General features: G+C 44.9%; 1 protein-coding gene and 1 long non-coding RNA gene across 4 annotated transcripts in view; one reads left to right on the forward strand and one right to left on the reverse strand.

The window, feature by feature from the left end:
• COL4A6 (collagen type IV alpha 6 chain) overlaps positions 1 to 23,186 on the forward strand; it is a 195,168-nt gene that overhangs the window by 167,229 nt on the left and 4,753 nt on the right. For all 3 annotated transcript variants that reach the window (XM_043492142.1, XM_038417032.2, XM_043492141.1), the window contains 17 exons: positions 410 to 631; positions 867 to 1,028; positions 5,236 to 5,406; positions 10,333 to 10,476; positions 10,884 to 11,009; positions 11,330 to 11,511; positions 11,771 to 11,834; positions 12,789 to 12,863; positions 14,121 to 14,228; positions 15,026 to 15,133; positions 15,594 to 15,665; positions 17,200 to 17,325; positions 17,743 to 17,859; positions 18,729 to 18,890; positions 19,913 to 20,011; positions 20,622 to 20,768; positions 21,966 to 22,082. In XM_043492142.1, coding sequence (XP_043348077.1) covers positions 410 to 631; positions 867 to 1,028; positions 5,236 to 5,406; positions 10,333 to 10,476; positions 10,884 to 11,009; positions 11,330 to 11,511; positions 11,771 to 11,834; positions 12,789 to 12,863; positions 14,121 to 14,228; positions 15,026 to 15,133; positions 15,594 to 15,665; positions 17,200 to 17,325; positions 17,743 to 17,859; positions 18,729 to 18,890; positions 19,913 to 20,011; positions 20,622 to 20,768; positions 21,966 to 22,082 — 2,202 coding nt within the window. The remainder of the gene's footprint in view (positions 1 to 409; positions 632 to 866; positions 1,029 to 5,235; positions 5,407 to 10,332; positions 10,477 to 10,883; positions 11,010 to 11,329; positions 11,512 to 11,770; positions 11,835 to 12,788; positions 12,864 to 14,120; positions 14,229 to 15,025; positions 15,134 to 15,593; positions 15,666 to 17,199; positions 17,326 to 17,742; positions 17,860 to 18,728; positions 18,891 to 19,912; positions 20,012 to 20,621; positions 20,769 to 21,965; positions 22,083 to 23,186) is intronic.
• Positions 3,625 to 23,178, reverse strand: LOC122455719. Its single transcript, XR_006274150.1, has 3 exons — positions 23,169 to 23,178; positions 7,007 to 7,011; positions 3,625 to 3,784 (listed from the first exon to the last, which is right to left on the reverse strand). It is a non-coding gene; the product is annotated as an uncharacterized LOC122455719 (long non-coding RNA).

Genomic DNA, 23,186 nt, shown 5'->3' on the forward strand with positions numbered 1-23,186 from the left:
CTTTCTAGTGAGACACCATTTATAGACTCCGATGGTTATAGTCAGACTGTAAGTAATGCCTTAGTTGTAGGCAATACATCCATCTGGTAAAACCAGTACTTGTAAAGCAGTAGAGATCGCTAGTGTGTATGCATTTATAACTTCAAAATGCTCTAAAACCTTCATCTAATTTAAGATGAAAAGAACTTGTTTAGAAAACCAAAGGTTTTCCATTTAGTTTCCCTTCTTTTTGTCCTTTTCCACCCCTTTATTAAACATTCAAAACCAAAAAATATTTCTGTTTTCAAAACTAATTTTTTCTGTATGAAACAAAAAAGTGCATTTGTTAGACATTTTAATTCATATGGATATTGTTTCCCTCCTGCTGTGTATTTTCTGCTGTGTATTATTGGCTGGATTTTTCTTTAAGGCTTTCCTGGGCCTCGTGGAGATCAGGGACCACAAGGGCTTCCAGGACTTGATGGAACAGATGGTTTCCCTGGAAAGATGGGAGCTCCTGGCTTGTCAGGGGCAAAAGGAGCTCCTGGTGAAGTGTTTGGTGCTGAAAGAGGAGCCCTGGGTGAGCGTGGCAGACCTGGATTCCCAGGAGATAAAGGGCTTGCTGGAGAACCTGGATTTCCTGGACAGAAGGGTGAGCATCCTTGCTGCTGTTTTTTGGAATCTGGAGCTGTTTATCTTTCAAAAAAAAATGTTACTTTCTAGTATCTTTTTGAGGCTAGTTCATCAGTTCCTCTGAGCTGTTTGTAGTTCCATATTTACTAAGTTTCCCTGAGCATCTAGTGTAATTCTGAAATGATTTATACAAGTTTTAAAAGCAGGTAACTTTATTCTCACCTGTGAAGTAACATCCCACCTCTCACTCTCAGGTGTTGATGGAAGGCCTGGCTCACCGGGTTTTAAAGGCGAACGGGGTAATCCAGGGCTCCCAGGTATTGATGGATTACGAGGACCTCCTGGTCCTGGAGGTCCATTTGGCATTAAAGGAGAACCAGGTCCCAGGGGAGCAGTTGGCTTCTCAGGATCACCAGGTATGTAGTGTCTCCGATGAGGCTGAGTGGCTTAACCAAACTCCAGGATGTTAATAAGATTTTAGAATAGATTTGCTATTTGCTAGGAGTTAACCCGGGGTTGCTACCCAGTGGGGCTGGATGTGTGTATCTGATCACAGAATTTGGGCCTCGGGGATAGATTCCTCGCAGCCAGAAATGGTGTTGTTGTGCTATAAGCCATCAGAGGAGAAGATAGAATGAAGTATCTTAAACATACCAGTTTTTAAATTACTTTGTTATTGCATATTTGCTGGATGAATGATGAATCTCGATGTTCATGCTTTAATTTCAAATACATAACAAATTGTTAGAAAAGTGACCCTTGTCAGAAGGCAAAATCCTATTAACTTGGATGGGCTGAAAATTGCTTGGCTTCTTCGCACAACTATATATACTTCTTCATCCCCTGAGACAATGGAAGACCATCTTGATTCCCCTTCCTTCATGGGCCCAAGGGACTCTGAGTAGAGCAGTGGCTTTTGAGTTGCGCTATACAGGGTCTTTCCTGGTAGCACTATATGTAACATTATGACAATCAAGCAAAGGAGAGATCAGATGTTTAGCAGAAAATAATGGTCTGTGAGAACATCTGTCTCTTACACAGTGGTTTGCAGAATGACAAAGCTGGAGAACTATTTGAGGAGAGAAATAAACTAAAGTTATACCCCAAATAAAAAAAAGTAACAGGAGCCAAAAAAATGCCACAATGGCAAACAGAGTAAAAGAGATGGTTAGAAGCAAAAAGACATCCTTTAAAAATTAAAAGTCAAATTCTACTGAGGAAAATAGAAAAGAGTATAAACTCTCTGGTAAGTCAAATGTAAAAGTATAATTAGACAGTCCAGAGAAGACTTGGAAGAGCAAATAGCAAAAGACACAAAAACTAACAGGATATCAGAATATCAGAACATCAGAACTAAGTATATCAGAAGCAGGATGCCTGCCAAACAATCAGTAGACAATCAAGGTGCTAAAGGAGCATGTAAGAAAGAAGAAGCTATATGAATTCTTTTGCATAGGTCTTCACTGCAGAGGATGTGAGGGAAATCCTCACACCTGAGCCATTCTTTTTAGTTGAAAGATCTGAAGAACTGTATCAGACTGAGGCGTCAGTAGAGGCGGTTTTGGAACAAATTGATCAGTTTAACTGTAATAAGTCACCCAGATCAGATGGTATTTATCCAAGAGTTCTGAAGGAACTCAAATACGAAATTGCAGAACTACTAACTGTGGTACGTAACCTATCGTGTAAATCAGCCTCTGTACCAGATGACTAGAGGATAGCTAATGCAATGCCTGTTTTTAAAAAAGTCTCTGTAGGTCACCCAGGCAATTACAGGCCATTAAGCCTAACTTCAGTACCAGACAAATTGATTAAAACTATAGTAAAAAACAGAATTACCAGACACATAGATGAACACAATATGTTGAGGAAGAGTGAACACGACTTTTGTAAAGGGAAATCATGCCTTACCAATGTATTAGAATTTTTTTAGGGTGTCAGAGAGCATGAGAACAAGGGTGATCCAGTGGATATATTTCAGAATAGCAGCCGTGTTAGTCTGTATTCGCAAAAAGAAAAGGAGTACTTGTGGCATCTTAGAGACTAACAAATTTATCTGAGCATAAGCTTTTGTGAGCTACAGCTCACTTCTTCCCAAAAGCCTTTGACAGATCCCTTACCAAAGGCTCCTAAGAAAAGTAAGCAGTCATGGGATAAGAGGGAAGTTCCTTTCATGTATCAGTAACTGGTTAAAAGATAGGAAACAAAGGCTAGGGATAAATTCATCAGTTTTCACAGTGAAAAGTGGTAAGTAGCAGGATCCCTAAGGATCTGTGCTGGGACCTGTGCTGTATAATATATTCATAAATGATCTGGAAAAGGGGTAAACGGTAAGGTGTCAAAATTTGCAGATGATACAAAATTGATCAAGATAGTTAAAAGCTGACTGTGAAGAGTTACAAAGGGATCTCACAAAACTTGGGTGACTGGGCAACAAAATGGCACGTGAAATTCAGTGTTGTTAAGTGCAAAGTAATGGATAATGGAAAATATAATCCCAACTATACATACAAAATGGCAGGTTTCAGAGTAGCAGCCGTGTTAGTCTGTATTGACAAAAAGAACAGGAGTGCCAAATGGTGGGATCTAAATTAGCTGCTACCACTCAAGTCATTGTGGAGAGTTCTCTGAAAATAACTGCTGAGTGTTCAGTGGCAGTCAAAACAACTAACAGAATGTTAGGAACCATTAGGAAAGATGATAAAACAGAAAATATAATAATGCCACTATATAAATCCATGGTATCCCCACACCTGGAATCCTGTGCGCAGTTTAGGTTGCCCTATCTCAAAAATAATGTATTAGAATTGGAAAAAGTGCAGAGGGCAACAAAAATGATTAGGGGCATGGAACAGCTTCCAAATGAGTAGAGATTAAAAAGACTGGAACTGTTAATTTTAGAAAAGAGACTACCAAAGGCAGAGTGTGGTAGAGGTCTATGAAAGCCTGCCTGGTGTGGAGAAAGTGAATAGGGAATTGTTACTTACCCTTTCACATAACACAAGAACTAGGGGTCACCCAAAGAAATGAATAGGCAGCAGGTTTAAAACAAAAGGATGTACTTCTTCACACAACACAGTCAACCTCTGCAACTCGTTGCCAGGGGAGGATGTGAAGGCCAAAAGTATAACTGGCTTTAAAAGAGAATTAGATCTGTTCAGGGAGGATAGGCCTGAAGCATCTGACAACTGGCCACTGTCAGAAGACAGGATACTAGGCTAGATGGACCCTTGTATGCCCATTCTTGTGTTCTTAAATACTAATCTCAGAGTTGCCTCTGAGATTAGCATTATAAAGTGGACACCAAAAAGTATTGTTTTTTAAGTTGGAGGAAGCTTTTTCTTCTGTATAGTTTTATATTCTTGGTAGTTTGTATGATGACTCCCCTGCCTTTAATTAATTTTTTAAACCCACTAATTGGTGGATGATAAACTTTAAGGGACTAAGGTTTTGCTGCAGTATTCTTTCTGAGTCATTAATTTCTTTAGTGCCCTTGTGCTTTCTGTTCACATATTTCTATTTTTCCTTCACCATTTTTCTATTCTGTTTACCATCAACTCTCCATTTCTGACGTCATACTGTTTGGTTATGTGTTCTTCACATAGGCTGTCAAGGTGAGAAAATCCACTGTAGCATAAAAGGTCATGAACTAACTACCTAGTTTTTAATGCTACAAGAATTGCTTGACTATAGGTTGCACCCCTTATTTTAACCGTACCAGAGAACAAAGAACCATTGCACCGAGTATGCTCAGATGGTCACAAAGAACAAAGCCCATGAGGAAAAGTCTTTAATATTCTTGGACTTCAAGCACGCATTGTCTTTCTCTTCTTTAATTAAGCAGCTATTGCATTTTATGTTTAAAAAAACAGGTTATACCTTTAAATGCTAAAATCCAGGGTACTACAAAGCTCGCCCATCTGATATTTGTGCTTTATGTGCCATTTCTCAGAAGCTACCTGATTTTTTTTCTTTTTAACATTGTAGCTGAGCATTCCCTTTTTCAATGGTTTAAGCCTTTACCTTGTTTGTTTTTTTCTGAAGTAAAAACAGCCAGAAACATTCTGACATCGGTAGAGACTAAATTGTGCACAAATGTTTCAACAACGTTAATCCTGGAGATGCTTTTATCGTAACACATTCAGCAGCCCATTCCTTTAATTACTAACTGATCTAACTTTTATGAAGTAACACCTTAATAGCAGAAAGAACAGGCCACTCTTCAGTTGACCCCTTTGATTGACCCAGATGATGTGGTAGGGACTGGAAGTTAGTATTATTGATGCTCCTTATCCCATGTCTGGTTTTCTGCCTTGAAATTAAAAGGTGAGACCTGCTGCTGCTCTGCACTTTAATGGCTGATAAAGTGGGGGAGGAGAATAATTCAAAAAGTCTCCCTGTTGCTACTTTTGAAGTGACGTAGGCAGGTCTCTTCTTGCTGGATGACTAATGTTTTTGACTATCTAAACACTCTGCCTGCTAGAAGGCTGCATGTGCCATCATTTTGAGGTCCAGCTCTCATATTAAAAGCAATGCTACATTTAAAGAACATGCAGAACAGTTCACCAAATTGTCCAGAAGCTTATATGACAAAAGCTATTGAGTTTGCTTGTATTGATTCAGGACTTCCTGGAGTCAAAGGACCAACTGGTGATGCTGGTCCATCAGGCCCTGCTGGTATGAAAGGCTTCCCAGGTCTAGAAGGTTTTCCAGGACCACCTGGGGACAGAGGATTCCCAGGGACACCTGGGCCTTTGGGTAGAGATGGACGTCCAGGTTTCTTTGGAGCAAAAGGTAAGTGTATAAATTAGGAAATGGTCATACGGGGCTGGATTCAGATGCACAGCTAAAGTAACACGAATGTTGGAAGAGATGGAAAGTTACTTGTTGGAAGAGATGGAAAGTTACAGGGAACCTGTGTTCAGATGCATTCATTTCACTGCTAGATTGCTGATGTGACTGCAGATTGGGTTACTAATTAAAAGTTGCATTGGACCCTGCCAAAGGATATATCAGTTCAGTTCCTAGGGTCCACCACACAGAAACCACTATCCAAGTTGGTGTCATTGTTAGCAAAGGGCGTCTATAATAGCATTTAATATTCACATTGAAGAAGTTAACCCTTCTGAAGTGATTTTTTTTAACATGTAACTGAGGTAAGTTGATACAACAGAAATATCAGAAGTAGATAATGGAGAAATGATTTCAGGAATACTAATGTGTTGCATGTGGTATCACCATTTTTCTTGAAAGATAAAAATTATTTAAGTGCCACTCACCCAGTACTTTTTTTTAATCTGATCACAGCCTAATGGGAGAGTGGCAAGTTCTTGACTGTCTCTGTCATTCTCTCTGAGGAGACAGGTGACCCCTTGGTGGGGAAGACAGAGCTACATTGGGATGGATGTGGTGAGATTTGCACTCACTCAGTAGGGAGCAGTGTCTTAGGTGAGCAGTCAGACATTTTAATTCCATATGGGAGCCCCAGTTCTGGCCAAAAGATGATCCTTAGTCCATAGGGATAGGTAGAGAATCAGATAAGTCAGTGTGGGATTGTGAGTGGGGGAAATTATAGGTGGTGAGAGAACGAAGAGTTTGGGAAACGTCATACGGAAGAGAAAACGAAGCACAAACTGGCAGGGAAGTAAAACTTAAAACAGCCATTTAGAGCCGACACTGCTATAGGTTCTTCTTCGAGTGATTGCTCATGTCTATTCCACAATAGGTGTGCATGCTCACCATGTTCACCAGTGCCGGAAGTTTTTCCCCAGCAGTACCCGTAGAGGTGGAGTGCACAGCTCCCCTTATACCGTGCCAGGCAGGCACCACTCCAGGGGTTGTGGGGGGGGCACTCCCCCTCTACAGGTACTGCTAGGGAAAAACTTCTGGCACCCTCAGTTCCTTCTTGCTACCAGTGAAGGTGCGACAGAACTACTCTGTTCCAGCTTTGCTGTAGCTCGATCCCCAGTTCTGTTCGTTTATTCAGTGTTAGTACCTGTAGTTAGTTAGCTGTTTAGTTAGATTAGTCAGTCAGCAAGCCCAGGCCAGGGCATGCCCTGCGCCCTGGGGTTTAAGTCGTGCGGCTCTTGTAGGTGTTCTATGCCGAGAAATGACCTCACGCTGACTGTTTGCGCTGTTTGGGAGAAACCCATATCAGTGAAAGGTGCAAGATTTGCAAGTTGTTTAAGTCTCGGACCAAAAGAAAAAGGGACATTAGGCCCCAGCCCATCCTGATGGAGTTGGCGCTGATCCCGACTCCGGCACCCCTCACATGAGGCTCTGCTTGAGCAGGAGGTGGGGCACCTCCTAGGACTAGGAGCAGCAGAGGCGTTCATGGGCAAGGGGTACTACTCCCGATACTTCCTTATCCCGAAGGCCAAAGGGGGGCTCAGACCCATCCTGGACCTGCAAGGTCTGAACCAGAACATGGTAAAACTCAAGTTCCGCATTGTTTCCCTGCTTCCATCACCCTCCCTGGATCCCCGGGACTGGTATGCTGCCCTCGATCTGCAAGACATGTACTTCCACATCTACATATTTGAGGGGCACAGGCACGTCCTCCGTTTCGTGGTGGGACAGAATCACTACCAATTCACTGTCCTCCCGTTTGGTCTGTCCACTGCCCCCAGGATATTTACAAAATGCATGACGGTGGTAGCGGCCTACCTCAGACGGCGCGGGGGGGTCCAGATTTTTCCCTCTCTGGATGATTGGCTGGTCAAGGGCACCTGCCGGTCACAAGTGAGGGATCACATGGCACTCCTGCTGTTCACATGGACCGCCTTGGTAAACAGCACCAAATCCACGTTAAATCCACCAAATCCACCAAAGCTCCTGTTAGTAAACAGCACCAAATCCACGTAAGTCCTGGTCCAACGCACAGAGTTTATCGGGGCGCTCCTGGACGCAGCGTCGGCCATAGCCTCTCTCCTGCCAGACAGATTTGAGACCCTGAAAGGTCTCATTGACTCGGTTTCAAAGTTCCTGGTGAAAACAGCCAGGGTTTGCCTGCAGCTCTTGGGTCACATGTCGGCGTGCACATACGTGGTTCATCACGTCAGACTCAGGATGAGGCCCCTCCAGTTCTGGTTGGCCTCCAAGTTCTCCCAGGCCATGGACAGGATGGACAAGGTCCTCACCATGCCGGATTCTGTGATCACCTCCCTATAATGGTGGTCCGCCCCACACAACATGCTCCAAGGGGTCCCGTTCAGGGACAGGGCTCCATCATTGCCGCTGGTGTCCGACGCATCGGACCTCGGTTGGGGGGCCCATGTGGGGGACTTTCAGACCCAAGACCTGTGGTCGGCCCAAGACCTGACCCTACATATAAACGTCAAGAACTCAGGGCAGTGCGGCTGGCATGTATGGCCTTCTGCTTGCACCTGGAGGGCAAGGTAGTCAGGGTCCTCTCAGACAACACGGCCTCGATGTTCTATATCAACAGGCAAGGCGGGGCCCGATCCTCTACCCTGTGCCATGAAGCCCTCAGGCTGTGGGACTTCTGTGTAGCCCATGACATCCACCTGAAGGCCTTCCACCTACTGGGCTCCTGGAACAAGAGAGCAGATCGCTTGAGCAGGGACTTTTCCTCGCAACACGAGTGGTCCCACCATCTGGAAGTGGCCCCCACCTTTGGAAGAGCTGGTGGAACTCCCAAGGTGGACCTATTCATGACTCGGGAGAACCGGCGATGTCTCCGGTTCTGCTCCAGGGGGGCCTGGGGAGGGGCGCTATCTCTGATGCCTTTATCCTGTCCTGGTCAGGCCGGCTTCTCTACGCCTTCTCCCTGTTCCCTCTAATCAGCAAGGTCCTGGAGAATATAAAGATGGACAAGGCCCGGGTCCTCCTGATGGCCCAGGCAACATTGGTATAGGACCCCCATGGGCCTGGCGGTAGCTCTGCTGTGGCTGTTGCCACTCCACCCGCTCTCTCAGGACCAGGGCCGCCTCCTCCATCCCAACCTAGCAGCACTTCACCTTACAGCCTGGCTGCTCAGTGGTTAGGTGAAAAGGAGAGGATGTGCTCAGAACAGGTTCAGCGCATCCTCGAAAGTAGACGGCCCTCCACTCACCACTCTTATTTGGCGAAGTGGTCCCATTTTTCTAGATGGTCGGCGGACCACGGTGTCTCTCCACTGACCGCCCCAATCCAGCTTATTCTTGATTACCTCCTCCACCTGAGAGCCTAGGGCCTGGCACCTTCATCAGTCAAGGTGCACCTGGCAGCCATATTGGCCTTCCATCCGCCAGTGCAGGGACACACAGTATTTTCCCATGCTATGACTGGCCATTGGACCATCTTTTCCCATATTCTCCCATGATGGGACCTGAACCTGGGGTTGACTTGTCTCACGGGGCCCCCTTTTGAACTACTGGTCATGTGCTCCTGGTCATACCTCTCATAGAAGGTGGCCTTCCTGGTTGCAATCACATCAGCCAGGTGAGTCTCGATGCTCAGGGCCCTGACCTTTGAGCCGCCGTACATGGTTTTTCATAAAGATAAGGTCCAGCTCCGTCCACACCCTGTATTCCTCCCAAAGGTGGTCTCCGCTTACCACATGGGTCAGGACATTTTTCTACCGGTCCTCTGCCCCAAGCGTCCAGTGGGGAGCGCCATCTCCACACACTCAATGTGCAACGGGCTCTGGCTTTCTACCTCAAGTGGACCAAGCTGTTCAGAAAGTCCTCGCAACTGTTTGTCGCCTCAGCTGAGCGTGCGAGGGGCCAGCCGATTTCCACTCAGCAGCTTTCCAATTGGATCACCTCGTGCATCCGTACCTGTTATGAGCTGGCAGGGGTTCCCCACCACTCACTGTGAGGGCACATTCGACTTGGGTGCAGGCCTCGTCGGCTGCCTTCGTGGCCCACGTCCCCATTCAGGACATCTGTAGGGCCACCATGTGGTCTTCAGTTCACACGTTCTCCTCGCACTATGCGATCGTCTCCCAAATCAGGGATGACGGCAGGTTCAGCAGGGCTGTCCTCTGTCCTGGGAACTTGTGAACTCCTACCCACCTCCAACAGATATAGCTTGGAATCACCCATTGTGGAATTCACAATGAGCAATCACTCGAAGAAGAAAAGACAGTTACCTTTTCCGTAACTGGTGTTCTTTGAGATGTGTTGCTCATGTCTATTCCACATCCCACCCTCCGTCCCCTCTGTCAGAGTTGTCTGGCAAGAAGGAACTGAGGGTGAGGGGAGTGCGCAGCTCCCCTTATACCGCACCAGGAAGGCGACACTCCAGGGGCCAGGGGGGCACTCCCCACTATGGGTACTGCTAGGGGAAAAACTTCCGGCACCAGTGCCCATGGCGAGCACGGACACCTATCGTGGAATAGACATGAGCAACACATCTCGAAGAACACCAGTTACAAAAAAGGTAACTGTCTTTTATTTTACAAGGATAGTCAGTCGTGATTTGAAAGCACACGCTGCTCCAGTTGGGTCAGTTGGTATTGTGTGCTCTAGTGGAAACAGGAATAGACCCTTGATGGTGAACTAGAAGCTAGTGAGTAAGTGGTGGTGAATAGAGGCTTACTACAGCAATGGAGACGTCTAGCAGATCCCTCCTACGTTTGTGCTCTAAGATTTTTGACTGCCTGGGTTTGTGCAATAGGCCGTACCTGCCCTGCTCCCAGTTTCCACTTCTATTTGTATGAAAAATACTTGTAAAGACTGAATTTCTCGCTTTGTTTTACAACTTCTTTCCAAATAGGTGAAAAGGGTCCTCCCGGGTTGATTGGCTTTCCTGGCATGCCAGGCCTGCCTGGTATCCCTGGGGTGAGTGGGCTGAAAGGAATTTCCGGGTCAGCTGGAAGGGAAGGAAATATTGGATATTCTGGACCCACTGGTCTAAAAGGTGAGCGCTGAAAAACAAATGTGACTAAATTACTGGGTTGCTTCAGCAAGGGGCCCAAGTAGGGTGACCAGTTATCCCGATGTTATTGGGACCATCCTGATATTAGGGGTTTTGTCTTATATAGGACCCTATTACTGCCCACCCATCGTCCTGATTTTTCACTGATCACCCTAGGCCTAAGAGCAGCAAGGGAGGAGAGCTGCTTCCGTTTTTTGATTGCCAGTTTATTATCTATTCGGGGTGTAAAGTAGCTGTAGCCTGGTTTTAAAAGGTGCTGAGTACAGCTCAAATGGCTTCAGTGGGCATCACAGGTGGTCCGCAGCTCTGAAATCCAGGCCTCTTGAGTTTAAACACTCCCCTTTTAAGAGACCCTTCTCTCGTACAGCTTAATTCTCTTACATCTTCAGGTGACAGGGGTGATCGAGGTCCCCCTGGACTCCCAGTTCTTAGGCCTCCAGAATTGGCATTGGCATTCAAGGGAGACAAAGGTGATCTTGGGTCAGCTGGACTGAGAGGATTCCCTGGACCTAGAGGTATTTATCAGCATTAGAATACGTTCCAAATGAAAGTTGCCACCACTAACCACCCAATAATTCTGATTGCTCTGGGCAGAGGATGTTCTGTCCATTTAGCAGCCTGCAGTATTGTTACTTTCAGATTCTACAAAGATTTTCTACACAGCCACTCTGAATTTGAATTAAGAGTTGCTCTTCAAAGCTGTGCTTCTTTATTGCAGAAATAATGAAATCGCCTCCTCTTCTTTGCAGGGAGCATTGAAGAATAAGCTTCTTGACTGGGCTGAATGTCTTTATGATGAAGTGGCAAAAAATTTTTCTTTTCTGTATGCATTTAGGTGATAAAGGATTCCCTGGACCCCGTGGACAACCTGGTCTTCCTGGTCCACGAGGATCGCCAGCCACAGATAGAGGACTTCCTGGTGATGCAGGGTTCCCAGGCCTGCCTGGACCACCCGGCTTGCCAGGACAGAAAGGACAGCCTGGAATCATAGGATTACCTGGATTTCCAGGAGAAAGTGTAAATATGCATCTTCCATTCTGAGTGCATTTAGAAAAATTCCACATACTGTATCAGAACAACAGAGGCTGGCAGTACTTTTGCCTACCACACCACCTCATCGATAAAATCAGCTCTCCTCTGGTAATAGCTGGCACTGATAAATGAAAAACAGAATTTTCTTTTTTCCCCAGACAGATTGGGGTGCAATTCACTGCTATCAGCATAACCCAGGCTGCAGGCAGTAGGCATGAGGATAATCATATATTTTTTTTTCCAGGGTTCAGAGGGTATCTCAGGAGCACCAGGGTTCCCAGGGACTGTTGGTTTCCCTGGTCCAAAGGGTAAGAAATTGATTTCCAGTCCCCAGGCCTTTTCCAGAGTGTGACCCAGCAAAAGAGAGTGGGTGAGAGACTGTTAGGAGAAAAGTTGCCAGTTTTTGATTTGCTTGGATGTAAATATTCTGAGCAGCTCTCATGCAAATAAGGGACGTCCCTTAAAATACTGGATGGATGACTGGACGAGTCAGTGGTTACCAGAAATCTTCTGAGGTAAATCCGCTAGAAATCTGCTCTGTGTATTCCTCCCTCTGTTGTTATTTAAATGCATTTAGTTCACTGAGAATCACAATGCAGACAGGCGAGGTGATTTTCAACTGTCCCCTGCTCTGGTTGTTTTAACAGAGTTGTACATGTTAAGAGATGCAGTCAGGAAACTTTTTGCAGTGGACCATAAAGCAATGAACAATGCCACATACTCTTGTGTGCCAGTAGATGGTGCTCTTTGTTTTAACTACCTACCTAAATATGCAGATAGGCTGGGATTTTCAAAGGAATTAGGATCCCAACTCCCATTGGAATTTAGTGGGAATTTGATGCTTAAATAGCAAACACACCTTTGAACCTTCTGTCCATAGCACAATATCAGAGACATCCAGAGATCTAGAAAATAATCCTGTATCAATCGTATAAATAAATAGAAGCTGTGAAGTTAGAAGCTAGGAGAAAAGCTAGGTGTTACCAGTGATCTAATATATGGCTTATTGGATCATTGCATAGCTCTGCATCTAAAGCTGATGCAAATATTGTTAAAAGGATTTATTTTACCCCAGGCAAGTAATTTGTTTTGCCTTTGTTGAGTCCGTGGATTTGAACTGTAGCAAAGGTGTATTTTCAAGAGAAAGGGTAGTAAGCAACATGTAAAAGCTACAATTCAGGAGTGAATGGGTTAATTACAGAATGGTCTACAAGTACAATCAAATCCGGAGAGCAAAATTTCCCTTTCTTGACTTCTACCAGGTGATCCGGGGGAATCACTTGGAATTTCTGGTGGGTTAGGAGATAAAGGAGAACAAGGAGACCGTGGATTCCCAGGTAAAGTAACCCTTGATGGTTATGAATTTCTGGAATGAAAGCTTCAGGATTTATCCTGGGGCATTGCTACACAGGCCTGTGATTTTACTATCTGAAAACACTTATTGAGTCTTCTCGTGCAGATGAGAGATGTGGGGACTAGAAGCTGGCCCATGCCTGAGCCTGAAAAATACTAAATGCTCCAAAACCAGCCAAAATCCTAATCTCAATCCCAACCCTCAGGTTCCACCAACTTCTCATATTCTGTAGGTTCCAGAGCACCCAGACTCTGGCACCCTGATAGCATTGTCCAGACCCCTGTTCAGTGGCCTTTGATGCAGCAGCATCAGGAAATGCATATACTTCTCATTTTCTTCAGGCCTTTCTCTAGTATAGCTTCTCCGCCAGATTAGAGAGAAGAAGCAGTGTAGCCTTATGGTTAGAGAAGTGGACAGAAAGTCACCTTTCCTGCTGACTTACCATATGAGTTTGGGCAAGTTATTGAAATATATCATAGCACCTCTTCTAAAAGGATCTCAACCAAAGTGCAGTACAGAGCGTTGAGATAAAGTCCTCAATGCAAACAAAGTAGCTGTTATGCCACTAAGATTTGGTGTAACCTAAGACTATTAACTGGATCAACTGAAAGTGGGAATGATGCTGGGACACTTTTTTATTTTTTAAAAAAAAGAAAAGCCATGGGATCATTAACTTCCACCTGCACAGTTTCTAGGGATGGGCAGAAATTGATAGTGATTAGATGTCTCATCTGAAATGCAGCACCTACCTAGCATTGGACACCAGTGATAGCAAAGTCTTGTTATGAAGTTAGAATTTATAGAGCCTGATTTTCGGAAGTTCTGAGCACAAACAGTTAAAATGAGTCTCTATAACTTTCTGATCCAGTGGAGAGAGAGTTACCCACTGAGCCATAGTGACACAGAAATTACTGTGACTTCTTGATAGTAGAAAGGACCTTCCTGTCTCTCTCTCCCATTTTTATTTTTTGTATTCATAGTACTTGGCAGTGACTTGTGATTGGTTGCAAATGTTCTTTCTGGCCAGTAGCCTGATCCAGAGGATATTGCTGCTCATCCCTTGACCTCACAAAAGATATTGGGAGATTATAACAGCAATATCTTATAGTCTACTCCAATGGCCATAACATTGCAAAGCAGAATTGTTAGTTCATGCCCAACCCTTAGATAACAGATACATGATGATATGGTCTGTGGTCTTTTATATGGTCTAACATGATTTTCGCTCTTATCATTTAAGGTGAGAGAGGAAAAGATGGGCCAAAGGGTGAACCAGGATACCCAGGAAGCACTGGCCTGGATGGGCCTAAAGGTGTCCCAGGTGACCTTGGCCAAGAAGGACCACCAGGTATGGCAGCGAGCATAGCATCTAACCAGTGAGGTTTGTGGATGGCCAAAGATATAGTTTTGTTGTTTTAGTTTTTGTTCTTATGTTGCTTGTGATAGGGCTGCCTCATCTTAATAGAGAAATAAACAAAAAAGACCTTTTGTAACAGACACACTGTCATCTGGCACTCTGTATTTTTCTCTGTTCTTGGTCTGAAAGGTGGGACCACATTCTGTAGTGATAAACCTAGAGGCAGATCCTGCATTGTAACGCCTGTGTAACATAGCACGGAAGATATAGCCAAAGGGAAAGGGGAGGAGGAGAGCTGAGTTTTAGCCAGCTTTGCACCTCCTGGATCCTGTGCAGTTTCTGGGGTTCGAATGATCCCTAGTATGAGTTACAGATGGTAATTTACAGCAGGCTCTCCGTGGCTGGTTCTCCAGCCATTGTCATGATTAACGATGTATATAGTCAATGTATATATCTGTGAATTATTTACCCAAGTCTATAATCTGGGCAGATGATGAAAAACACATTTGTTGAATAATTAATATGGGAAAAAATAGTGAAATTAATCAGATAAATTGTTTGATAAATATTCTACAGCTGTTGTTGTGATGATATGTGATAATAGAGAGTGTGCGTTTTGGGGTTGCTTTGTCTAGGTAGCAGTTTGCTCATCCACCACTTCTACTTTACATTGCCATGAGAGGGTGAAAGACTGCAAATTGTAAAACAGAGTTGTCCAATGCTTACTCTCAACAGTGCTGGTACATGCGTGAAAGTCCATTCCTTGTCATTTTGTCACTTCTTTTCAGGACTCCCTGGAATTGCTGGGTTGCGAGGAAATGCAGGTCTCCCGGGTTCTCCAGGGCAGCCTGGACCTGTAGGATTCATCGGACTCCCTGGGATAGCAGGGCCAAAAGGTGCATCTTTCTTTAACTTTCCAACTGGGGAAAAAGTCAAATCAAGAAACTAGTGTATTGGGTGCGCAGGATATAGCAGACAGCACAGTTGTAGTCTACTGTGCTTGGGCTGGTGTGCATTAGTAACTGCAGCTCATTTCTTAGTGGTGTTAATGTTGGCTCCAGTTGTTCAAAACCATAAGAATGTCTGAAAAGGGAGAGGCTCTGATCTGATTTTTGAGGTTTGGGTCATTAGTAGGGTTTTGTTGCAGGTAAAACTATAAAAGTAAGTGACTATGGGAAAAGCTCTTCATCTTGCATTAATGGGAGGTGTCTAGAGGAAAATCTTACTTGCGTTGATCTCCAGAAGCACTAAACGCATGCACAGTCTCCTTGTTTTGTATATTTCCTTCAGATTAGCTGCTTCTTATATGCTACAAGCTATTGACTGTCCAATCAAGTTTCTATAATGTCTCCTCAGGATTCCCTGGATTTCCTGGTTTAAATGGTCTGAATGGCTTGCCAGGCACAAAAGGGTCACCTGGAACACCAGGTAAAAAAATTGCCGCTGTGGTATATTTAAAGGGGTGGGATTTGAGTGACGACGTAGTTTGTCACAAAATGGCTCCATTTTAGTCATGTTCTGGATTTAACAGAAATAACAAGGAATCCACATTGTGCATCTTGCATCAGTATTCTTACTAAATGTGTGAGACCAAATTCTGCTTCAATAATGAGGCATTAGCACTGAATTCAATGGGGTTTCACACATGAAAACGAGAGCAGAATGTTTTCTGCAGGTGCCATTGGGGTTGTAAGTCCTGCCTCAACACCTGAACCAGCCTGTAAACGCTAGGAAGTTAATTTGATGAAAGTATAGGCCTGTTCTCTCCCTCATTTTCGTTACTCTGATTTCACCCGGACGACATTTGGATGTTTGGTTAGGTTTTGTCTTAAAGATGACAAGCTGCCACATAGATGTCAATTACACTGGGCCTGTGCTTGTAGCCCTTGTTCATGAGAGTAGTGTCACTGAAGTCTGTGGGCTTCCTCACATGAGTAAGAGCACCAGGTCTTTAGGCTGCATTTAGGAATGTTCTGCTGGATTTTCATATTTTGATGGTAATATGAAAAATAGTTCTTTTTTTTTTCTCAACAATGTTTTGACAAATTCAAAGAGGTGTGGAAAGACATTTGGGGAGAGAAGCATATCTAGTCAGAATCATCCTCCAAGTCTGAACATTTTAAAAATGATCACAAATGTCAGATTTCTTAACTTTAAATTGTAACTGGATAAATGAAAGAAGCACAGCCATTACTGGACATAAACAGTATTAAGACTGAACATAAAATTTCTAGTTTGTAAACATCTCTCTAGTGCTCTCCATGTTTCCCTGTTTTCAAAGTCTTTATTTTTGGGAAATAAAGACAATTGCCATATTTTCTGAAGCACTCAAATGATTTGCATTTGTTTTCTGATTCTCATGTCTGTGAGAATGGAAAGACTATATAATATTGGCTCTTGCCAAGCACACCATGGGAAGCATCTCCCAGAGCCCTGCCTGTATCCTGCAGCACCTCATGCTTCACTCCAAATCTTCTTGAGCAGTGGATGTTGATTGATCCCTCCATCTTGGAGTCTGAAATCCTTTGGACAGTGGGTTCAACTCTGTATTGTGTCTCCTGAGAGGAACGGCACAGAAGACACAATCCAGGGGGATGGGAGGCAAAATTGACTTTCCCAAGCTTGTCTTTGGGCTTCACTAGAACCCAGAATCCTTGTTGCACCAAGCACTATGAGCACATCCTTACACCGGGGCTCATGAAAGGAGTAGCATAGGGCTATGCTGTTCTTAGGCTGGGAGAATTCTTCCCCAGCCACTTGGGTCTTATTTACATCCACTGTGCACCACCAGAGCAGCATATAAGGGACTGGAGTTGGGACCAGATTCGGCCCCGTGATTTCTCCGAACTCCAGGCAGCAGAGGGGTGAATGGCTAACGCTGTATATTGACTGAACATGCAAACGAACTTACATCAAGCAGTTTTAAAAGGCTCCTCTGTCCCCTTTAAACATGTTTGATTAGGTCTGAGTGAAGCTGGACTGAATGGCCCTGCAGGGCTTCCAGGTCCTAAGGGTGAAGAAGGTTCCCCAGGCATTGCCCTAGGATCCCCAGGACTCCCTGGGCAGAAAGGATCATCAGGAGACATGGGTAAATAATAGCGACTGTGGAAGCAGATGAATTGTATTGACTAATCGAATGTATCTAGACTTGGGACAGCAGGGAGTAGTATATTTAGGATCAGTGTAGTTTAATAATGGAAATTCACAGTCATAAAGATGTGAAGGGGCCATTGATTTGTTGATTTGTAAACACAAAGTAAAGGTATGGCATGGTCTAATGTATGACAAATGATTGAGTGCATAATTTGTACTAGCTTTTTATAGCTCTCTCGTGGTGCTAATGAGAAAGGGGGTTTGTTTCTTCCCTGTAGGTGGAGGGGGTATTGTTTGGGATAACATCCTGTATCCATATTGATGTTACACTGTCCACGTGGATCATCCCTGATGATCACAATAGGGATGCAGGCATTGCCTGGTTTTTTTCAATATTCATCTGTAATTCTAGGTCCTCCAGGTACCTTGGGTCTGCCTGGTTTACCAGGGCCTCCTGGCATCTCTCTTCCTTCAAATATACCTGGGAGACGTGGTGATCCTGGCCGTCCTGGAGTGGATGGGAATCCAGGTATGGAGATGAGAGCCTCCCTAGTGTAGCTGTAACTGTGGAAATAGCAAGATTGACTGCCATTCATATATACATTTCCTGTGAACAGCTGAGAAGGGGAAATTGGATTTTATGAGCAGTCAGTCAATCTAATCTGGTGTTTTAGAGGAGGGATTGGGAATCAAGAGGTCTGGGTTCTCTGTTCTTTGCTCTGCCACTGACCTGGAGTAAATGGTTTTATTGCTCTATGCCTCAGTTTCCCCTGATGTAAAATGAGGATAATAATACTGTGCTTATCCAACTTTGTAAATGCTTTGAGCTCCTTGGGTGAAAAGTGGCAATATAAATGCAATATAACAATTTCTCATTAATCACGAGTATGATTTAATTATTGTATTCAGATTTCATCATGCCGTCGTTATCATCCTCATTCCTGTTGTTGTTCCTTTTTTATTTGTACTGTGGTAGTGCCTGGGAACCCCACTCATGGACCAGGCCCTCACTGTGCTAGGCATTGTACAACCACAGAACAGACAGTCCCTGCTGCAAAGAGCATCATTGTAAATGCTCTGATCAATCACAGTGCAGCATGACTCACCAGCGCTCGCAGGGGGAAGGGATGTGAACTCCCTTCACTTGCAGTTTGGGAACCAAAATAAATAAAGATTTGACCTACAACACAATAGTTTGTAGTAAATCCTCCTCCTGGCCTGCTCAGCTGACTGTTATGAAGGGGAAATGATATTTTTGATGATCCCTCACCCTGGAAACCTTGCTCCCATGCAGCCAAAGAGTGAATGAATGAGTATTCCATAGGGTGACCAGCTGAGGATAACAGCAGCATTCTGTCTGTTACAGAAACTGATTTTTCTCACCCATTTTGTTCCTAGGCCCCCCAGGCCCTCCAGGTCCTCGAGGGCTCTCCGGCCCAGCCTCCAATCAAGGTGATACTGGCCTTCCAGGTTTACCTGGAGTTCCTGGTTTGCCAGGCATAAAGGGTGACATGGGACTCTCTGGTCCAACTGGAATTCCAGGAGCTTCAGGACTCAAAGGTATTTTTGTACAGTGTTTTGAAGCTGTCCCCTGGGAGTATAAAGAGCTGTCACATGTTGTGAGCATGTTAGCTGTGAAATCAGCTCTGATGTAGGTGTGTGTCACTCTGGGATTTGTTTTCTGTTCTGGGAACGCTGAAGGTAGGTTTCTCCAAAGCACTCCATTTTTACCTACAGGGATGGAGCGACGACAGGCCAGCCAGCCCTGAGCACTCTTGAAAATCCCACCTTGCATTTTTTCACTTCTTTTCATTATTTTAGGTAACAGCTACCCACAGACAGGAACACTGTGCTTGCTGTTTGCTGCTGTTGGCTGGGATTGCCTATCCCCAGATCCACATACAGATCTCCCCTCTTCTGTGGGCCAGGAAAAGCTGCTGCCATCGCTCTCTCCTACCCATCCACACATCCTCTGGGCCTCGCCTCGGCCACACCATGGACTTGAGGATCCATGAGGGGGCAGAGACAGAGTGGTCTGTGGGGAATCAGGCAGGGCCAGTGGGGGAGCACATCACCCTTCCTCTGGTCCCCCCCGTAGGAAGCGTGATTCTACGGGTGCTATGGAGCTTGGGAACCAAGTGAAGAAGGACACTGGAGATCAAAGTTGCTGTGAGGGCACGAAGCCTCTGGCAGGTTCCCTGGGTTTGTGGGTGGGTTCCAGGGCCTATTCGTGAGGGCAAACCCTGCCCCCTTGGGGGTGTCAGTGAGGAGAAATTTCACATGGGGAAGATACCTCCTCCCCAAAACCCCCTCCCATGGCTTTTTCCACAAGAGGGAATGATGTGTGCAATGATTTCAGAGTCAGTGTAAGGTTCCCCGCTAATAATGTTACAGTGGAGGCTCTCACAAAGCAGCCCCACGGAGATGCCAGTCAGTTCTGGGAATCAGAACTGACACGAGGGTGCAACTGTGTAGTTTAGAACCACACCTCTGCTCCCAGTGCATCTGCCAGTATTTCACGCAGGTACAAAACCAGGGATTCGTTTTCAAGATCCATTACTCTTTGCTCTGTATCTTCTCAGGTGTGAAGGCTGAGCCAGGCTTTATGGGGATGCCAGGTAAAGATGGGCTTCCAGGGGACCCTGGAATTCCTGGGCTGAAAGGTGAAACTGGCCGTCGAGGTGAGCACAGGATGGTTTGGAGAGCTGTTCTGCGCTTGCAAACAGCTTGTGGGGTGGAAGGTCAGGGAGCACAATGAGCAGGTTTCTGTTCTTTTGGGGTTTGTTCCTTTTTTCCACCCAAGTATAAAGCCGGAGCTTTTGGTGATTTTTAAATGGGGATGGGCATAAATCAGCAACCCAGCTCCAAACACGCCCAGACTTTGGGAACGTTGGGAACCAGTCTTTGCAACTTTGTTACTTAAAATGTATCTTCTTTAGTGTTTTCTCTGTGGAGACAACTGCTTGCAGAAATTGGAACTCTCTCTGTTTCTGTGTTGATCTTTCTATCAATCTCTGTGTCTTTCCTGCTGGGGAGGAGGTGGAGGGGGGAGGATTACTGTTTCTTTCCCAGATCCCAAACAACCTGTATTTGTAGCCAAAAAAATAAAAAAGGGGCTAGGACTTAGGGAAATTAGGGACTTTTAACAAGAGCTTGGGAAGTCATGGGAATATACCCAGTGCTAACATACAGGGCATTCTCAATTTGTTGAACTACATCCTTGTGCTAGTAGATCATCCTATCTGTGCACTTTATGTGGGGTGCTTAGGGTGCCATTTGCAATATGTACAGGTTTCCCGGGCCTACCAGGTGCTTCAGGCCTAGTACCAAAACCAGAAGAAGTCATAGTTCCTCCAGGGCTACCTGGTCTGCCAGGAATTGATGGGGTCCCTGGCTATGCTGGAGATCGTGGATTTCAGGGACCAGATGGGCAGCAAGGTAAAGAGCAGCGCATCAAATAAGTGAAACTGAAATGCTGGATTTCTTGCAGTCACAGGAAGCGGCTTTGTAAATTGTGCTGTCAAAGTTCATATGCTTTTCTTTAGAAGCTTTGTAATGGAAATGACCACAGCAGATCGATCTTTTTTTTATTAGAACCAGCTAGAAATATTTTCTTGTACATTATGTTCACGGGATTTTGTAGTCTCTTTTGCGTTAGGTTCATGGAACTGAAAGCAGCGGGCATGATGCAGTTGGCATGATGGCAACGCAGATCTGGCAGCAGATCTAATCAGTCTGAGAATGATTCATTTTGGAGAATTATTGGGATTGTGTCAACATAAAATACTGTAACACATTGTTTCAGGAACCTAATTTTACACTGTTGTAGTTCTGCCGTTGACTTCAGTGGGTGCAGGATCAGGTCCTACATAGCCACCACTGCAATGCTGAATGTTCCTTGTCATTTGGGGAAATGATTATAACTTAATTTTAAATATTAACAAAATTTCTCAAGGTGCAAGCTCTTGGAGAGACAGAATCCTAGTAGGTGTCTGCTCTTTTCCCTGCACGCTGGTCTAAAGCACAAAATTACAATATTAAACAGAGACCTCGAGTGCTAATTCAATTGAATTTTAGAGCAGGTGGGAGAGGGGAATTTAGATTCAAATCCATGGATCTAAACTTGCCATTATGTAACTTTGGAGAGTATGAGATCCAAAATTGGAGGATGCCAATTTTCTGATTTGGATGTGGCTGAAATCAATCAAGGATAGCTGCTTCTGTAAGGGTTAGCCCAAAAATGGTGGTGGTCTTCTGAGACCAGGTAATCTTTTCTCTGTTTACAATGGCAGAAATCTTGAGAGATCAGATGAAAATAATCATAAAATTTTAGTGGCATCATATCCAAACCTGAATCCAAGTGCTGCTTTGGCTTCAAACTCAAATCCACTGGAGCCTAACCCTGACCCAGATCTGAACACTGTCTCTTCTGTTCATTTGTAATGCTTGAACATGTTATACGCATCATGTCGTAGGTCATATTGAATCACGGTGCCAAGCTATTCATTTGTAACAAGAATTGTTAAATTTAAGCCCTCAGTATTGCTAATCATGACACATCCCCCTGTTGATGCTAGTAGTGAAGGCTTTGATGAGAGAAGCAAATTAAATAATAATCATTACATTTAATTATAGGTCCAAAAGGTCTGTCAGGCAGATCGGGTCAGGTGGGCCGTCCTGGTTTACCGGGGCCAGACGGCACAGCTGGGGATCCAGGAACCCCAGGTATTCCAGGGCCACCAGGATTGGAAGGTAATTTTAGTCTTTAATTTGTTCTTTTGGTATTCTGTGAGTGCTCAATCAGCAAGATTCCAGCTGGTCTCTTATTGCAGGGATGCCGCCCAAGGCCACAGACATCACAGAAATTCTACATTATAGACTTAAAAAAGAAGGACCTATGTGGTGCCCAGAATCTTGTGCCTTGTGTCTGCATTGATGTGAATTTCACCTTTTGTGAGACGGTTGGGAGTAAACTCACCCACTGCAGCATCTCTAGCGTATACAATTACTATCTGTCGCTACTGATGATTAAGGCTACAATTTTGTCACAGAGGTCAAGGAATCTGTGACTTCCAGAGACTTCCATGACTTCAGCCCACAGCGGCTGGAAGCTGTAGGGTCCCCCACTGCCCACGGTGGCCCGGGAGCTGTTGGGTACAGGTGGCAGGGGCCCACCGGAGCTCCAAGCCGCCAAGCTTGTGGGCAGCAGGGACTCCCCATAACTCCTGGCTGCCCCAGGCGGTGGGAACCCTGGAGCTCCAAGCCCCCACAGGTGGTGGGAGCCCAAAGATCTCTGAGATGGGGCCCCTGCAGCTGCCCAGTCGCTGTTGGAGGTGTGGGGACTCCACAGCTCCCCATTTTGTCAGGGATATTTTTAGTAAAAGTTACCGACAAGTCAAGGGCTTCCATGAATTTTTTTTTATTGCTTGTGACTTATCCGTGACTTCAGTAAAAATATCCATGACAAAATCTTGGCCTTACTGATGATTCATTGTATAGGATGCTGGAAACCTTTCTAGCTGTAATAAATAGGGAGTCATCAGGAGGCTTTGGAAGCACAGGAGCATGGCATTCCCTGTAGAATTTGAAAAGGAGTGAGTCAGAGAGGAAAAATGTGATTGGAGTGGGATGCTGAATGGGAGGCACATCCTGGTGCTTGACTGAAAGTCAAAGCGTCTGGGTTTTGTTCCTGGCTGTACCACAGACTAGCTCTGTAACCTGGGACAAGCTACTGAACCTCTGTGCCATCCGGGTAAAACACGAGTGCTGGAGGGCCTCACCCAGAAGGGAAAGGCAGAATTATTGTATTATGAACCACAGTTACTAGTGCCTGCATACCACAGTGATTGGGTGAGA

Source organism: Dermochelys coriacea, chromosome 9, assembly GCF_009764565.3.
Source record: "Dermochelys coriacea isolate rDerCor1 chromosome 9, rDerCor1.pri.v4, whole genome shotgun sequence".
NCBI lineage: Eukaryota > Metazoa > Chordata > Testudines > Dermochelyidae > Dermochelys > Dermochelys coriacea.